This window comes from Nansenia antarctica, assembly GCF_963989245.1.
Source record: "Nansenia antarctica genome assembly, chromosome: 2".
NCBI classification, from domain to species: domain Eukaryota; kingdom Metazoa; phylum Chordata; class Actinopteri; order Argentiniformes; family Microstomatidae; genus Nansenia; species Nansenia antarctica.
The window spans coordinates 12,853,529-12,858,528 of NC_137675.1; the positions used below are offsets into that span (position 1 = coordinate 12,853,529).

At 48.9% G+C, this 5,000-nt stretch overlaps 1 protein-coding gene across 1 annotated transcript in view; it reads right to left on the minus strand.

Moving 5' to 3' along the window:
• The window catches only part of rptor (regulatory associated protein of MTOR, complex 1), a 157,747-nt gene that overhangs the window by 104,514 nt on the left and 48,233 nt on the right, over positions 1-5,000 (minus strand). Inside the window, 3 exon segments of the mRNA XM_080524289.1 lie at positions 2,187-2,333; positions 3,943-3,960; positions 3,962-4,102. Coding sequence (XP_080380415.1) covers positions 2,187-2,333; positions 3,943-3,960; positions 3,962-4,102 — 306 coding nt within the window.

Sequence of the window (5,000 nt, forward strand, 5' to 3'; positions counted from 1 at the left end):
CTCAAATCTCTTTCTCTCTCCTCCGCCTCTCCCTTTTCCCTCTCCGCTCCTACGTGTCTACTTTCTTTTTCTTTCTCCCACTCCGCCTCTCCTTCATGCCTTCTTCTCTCCTTGCATCCCCTCTCTCTCCTTTTATTCTTCTCTCTCCTTCTGCAGTTTTCCTGATCATCTGGTGTGCATGAATAATTGAGCTGGGTGACAGGGCAGCCTGGAGCGGCCTCGTTAGACATTCACACAAGAAGACACAGTCTGAGAGGAAAGAACCTGGGTTTTAACCCCTTACATTCCTGGATAATTTAGCCTAAAACGCCTATCCAAAGTATACCCAATAGATCGAAAGATGTTTCTTGAACCATTTGGAGTAAATGTATGGGGTTGGTCTCCTTTTGAAGGTAACACTCTGAAGTTTGTTCCCTAACAGTAAGAATGACTACCGTATTTTCCGGGACTATAAGTCGCGGTTTTTTTCATACTTTGGCTGGTCCTGCGACTTATAGTCAGGTGCGACTTATATATCAATAATTCATAATCTCTGACTGACATTAATTGACATACGGTAATCTCTGACTGACATGAACCAAGGAGTAAATCCGCTAGCGCCTCATACACGATAGAATAGCCATTATACTTGACAATGTGGACATTAACACGACAATGTGGACATTAAACATGATGTTATGGACCTTATACACAATGTTATGGACGTTAGAAACGATATTAAAGTCATTTATTCCTTCCAGAGGCTGTTTAACGTTGCAATGTTGTACCCGCGAGTAGCATTTTGCTACTTCCGGTAGCGCTTCATACGCGATAGAATAGCCATTATACTCGACAATGTGGACATTAAACACGACAATGTGGACATTAAACATGATGTTATGGACCTTATACACAATGTTCATGGACGTTAGCAAACGATATTAAAGTCATTTATTCCTTCCAGAGGCTGTTTAACGTTGCAATGTTGTACCCGCGAGTAGCATTTTGCTACTTCCGGTAGCGCTTCATACGCGATAGAATAGCCATTATACTCGACAATGTGGACATTAAACACGACAATGTGGACATTAAACATGATGTTATGGACCTTATACACAATGTTATGGACGTTATAAACGATATTAAAGTCATTTATTACCTTTTAGAGGCTGTTCAAAGTTTCATTTTTCCTCCGCGACGCCATGTTGTTAGCCCCGCGCTAGCTAGCGGACTTTACACTCGATAATACAAGTATTCCTTAACCTTTCAGAAGAAGTTTCAACGTGAATTATGTCCTTCCTGGGCTTACAAATCCTCTCATGTCTCTTCACAGTGCCAGACTAGAGTCAAGCTCAACAGGGTCTTCTTTCCCCGCTGATTCCGCCAAGCCCGTTCCCCTTGAACCATGCGACTTATAGTCCAGTGCGACTTATATGTGGTTTTTTCCTCTTCATGGCCCATTTTTGGCCTGCTGCGACTTATACTCGGGTGCGACTTATAGTCCGGAAAATACGGTAAGTGGCACTGGCATTGAGAAATATAAGTTTGAATACACTGAAGTAAAAGGTTTTATTTATTTTTTTTGTGTGTAAACAAACCGTTGTTGTTGGAATGTTATCGATCGGGGGTGAGATTTTTTTCAAATGTGTCAATGTAGTGTGTTTGTTGGTGGTATGTTGAGATGGATTATTGGCTCGAAGTGCAAGAATCATAGCTTTGAGAGGATGTAACCATGACTACCTACGTAAACATAGGAACATAGGAGGCATGTACAGGGCAAGACAATTAGCACATGGCGCTAGGTCCTGACGGTGGGCCGTCGAATGGTTAACAGGCTACGGTAAGGAAGGGGAGGGGAGGGAGAGGAGGGAGGGAGAGGAGGGAGGGGAGGGAGGAATCCTAAATGAATCAAAACCCCAATCGCGAATTCATTAATCTGTTTTAAAAAGTATGCATGACATAAGTACAGGGATGGAGGGATGAGAGGATGGAGGGAGAGGGGGAGGAAACCCTCACCAAATCAAAACCTCATCGCTAAGTCATTTAGCTCCAGCTCAACATGTGATTGGTGGGATCAGAGTGAGATGGCTTCACAAAGCTTCTCCTTCAAAGGGTTTAGCCGGCGATCAGAAGTCTTCTCACGTTGTGTGTGTGTGACTGTCTCAGTGTGTGTGTGTGTGTGTGTGTGTGTGTGTGTATGTGTGTACCTCCAGCTCCTGTTCCCTCTGCAGGGCGAACTGTTTGAAGGACTTGACGATGATGCCGGCGTTGGAGCAGTCGTACACGAAGATGGAGGGGCTGCCCATCCACGTCTGCAGGTCGTAGATGGAGAGGGGGATGTACTGGGTGTAGTTCTGGAAGAGAGAGAGAAGGGAAGAGAGAGAGAATGATGACATACCTCCCCTGGTCTCCACTGGGTTTCCTCCACTCTGAGAGCAGCTAGGAATGAGAAGAGACTAGGAGGGCAGCCTTGACCGGGAGGCTGTGTGTGTGTGTGTGTGTGTGTGTGTGTGTGTGTGTGTGTGTGTGTGTTGGCTGCTTATGTGTGTATGGCTGTTTATGCGTGCATGCATGTTCATATGCGTTTGAGCGTGCGTGTGAGTGTGAGTGAGAGTGTGCGTGTGCATGTGCGTGTGTGTGTTGTGTGTGCTAGCAGTGGTGATTTGGGCCAGAGGGATCAATGGGGCCTTGGCAAACAGTCTGGCATCAGTGTTGTTTTATAGGAGTCATCATTAAGGGAAATAAAGAGGAGGAGGAGAGGAGGGGAGGGGAGGGGAGGGGAAAGGAAAGGAGAGGAGAGGAGAGGAGGGGAGGGGAGGGAGGGGAGAGGAGGGGAGGGGAGGGGAGAGGAGAGGAGAGGAGAGGAGGGGAGAGGAGAGGAGGGGAGAGGAGAGGAGGGGAGGGGAGAGGAGAGGAGAGGAGAGGAGAGGAGGGAGAGGAGGGGAGGGGAGAGGAGAGGAGAGGAGAGGAGAGGAGGGGAGAGGAGGGGAGAGGAGAGGAGGCGAGAGGAGAGGAGAGGAGAGGAGAGGAGAGGAGGGGAGAGGAGAGGAGAGGAGAGGAGAGGAGAGGAAGGGAGGGGAGGGGAGGGGAGGGGAGAGGAGAGGAGAGGAGGGGAGAGGAGGCGAGAGGAGAGGAGAGGAGGGGAGAGGAGAGGAGAGGAGAGGAGAGGAGAGGAGAGGAAAGGAGAGGAGAGGAGAGAGGAGGCGAGAGGAGAGGGGGATGTGCTCAAAGGCCCAGAGGTGGTAAAGGCAATGGCCAACCCAGACAGGGGCTGTGTGTCATTTAAACTAGGTGCTTCATTCAGTATGTATGCAGACTTGGACTGGAGATGTTATTGTGAGTGTGTGTGTGTGTGTGTGTGTGTGTGTGTGTGTGTGTGTGTGTGTGTGTGTGTGTGTGTGTACAGTGGGGTACAAACCTACTTGCATTCAGAGGTGGGTAAGAGTGGAAGTACTTCCCCACCAAACATGCACTAACCCAGCTGATTGTGATTAGCACAGGGCAGGAGAACTCATTAGTGGCATAGGCTGGTTATTGCTTTTTCTTACAGTGTTCAATACTTTCTCCCTGCGTCATTCCCTTTATTGCACATAACTTTTTATGGATTGGAGTGTTACAGTTTCTTTAGCCGTGTAGTTTTATTGAGCTAATACCAATGTCTGGTCTAAGTTTCCTATGCAATGGAAATATGATGAATTAAAAGATTGTTGATGAATACTTGTTTCCCCCACTGAATGTGTGCGTGTTACATTGCTTGTGTGTATAGTGTCCTGGTGTGTGTGTGTTACATTGCTTGTGTGTATAATGTCCTGGTGTGTGTGTGTGTGTGTGTGTGTGTGTGTGTTACATTGCATGTGTGTATAGTGTCCTGGTGTGTGTGTGTGTGTGTGTGTGTGTATAGTGTCCTGGTGTGTGTGTGTGTGTGTGTGTGTGTGTGTGTGTGTGTGTGTGTGTGTGTGTCACCTTGTTGAAGACCCAGATCCTCTCCGTTGACGGTGGGCCGTGGCACCCCGTGGCCGTTGTAGTGGAACAAAACTCTCTCCTCCTTGGCGTTCCTCCTCAGAGACGTGCACAGCTTCTTCACCTCGTCCACCGTCGGGTCTAGACTCTGTTTATACCTCGCCTGAGGGAGGGAGGGAGGGGGGGGAGGGAGGGAGGGAGGGAGAGAGGGAGAGAGGGGGGGAGGGAGGGAGGGAGGGAGAGAGGGGGGGGGAGGGAGGGAGGGGAGAGAGGGGGGGGAGGGAGAGAGGGAGGGAGGGAGAGAGGGAGGGAGGGAGAGAGGGAGGGAGAGAGAGGCGGGAAGTCAGCATCATTGGACATACAATGTACGAGAGAACAGGAACTCTGGTGATTACGCTCCCTCTGTTTGATGCAACAACACTAAATGACGTCAAGAGAGATTGCGTGCGTATTCAGAGCAAGTGGACACACACACACACACACACACACACACACACCACACACCACACACCACACACCACACACCACACACCACACACCACACACCACACACCACACACCCACACCTTTGTTTATATGCCTCACGTTGATTGTTAACCATCAGAGCTCCCTGATCCCACAATCCAATTCACCAGAAAAAACAGACTTTCTTTCATCACAAAACAACTCTGGAAACATCAATGAGACGCTCCGCTATATAGAACTACGCCCAGGGGAGGGACAGACGGAGGAGAACACAAAGAAAAGCAGGAACCGTTTTCTCTGGCTATAGGGTTTGCGTGACGCGCCTACTGCAGGGGAGGCTGGTGGAGGTAGACATCAGAGGACTTTCCCACAGATTATTACTGTGTGTCTGTTCGTTGTGTTCGGCCCGTTCTCTCTAGGGAGAACACGCTGGTGTTCGTCGAGCAACAGAGGCGCCGTACTTAACAATGGCCAAGTTTTACATCCACAAATGCACACATACGCACATACACACACACACACATATCAAAGTTAAACACAAACACGCCAAACCTCTGTCTGTCTGTGAGACATGACAGGGGGAGCGTGGAGCCCAC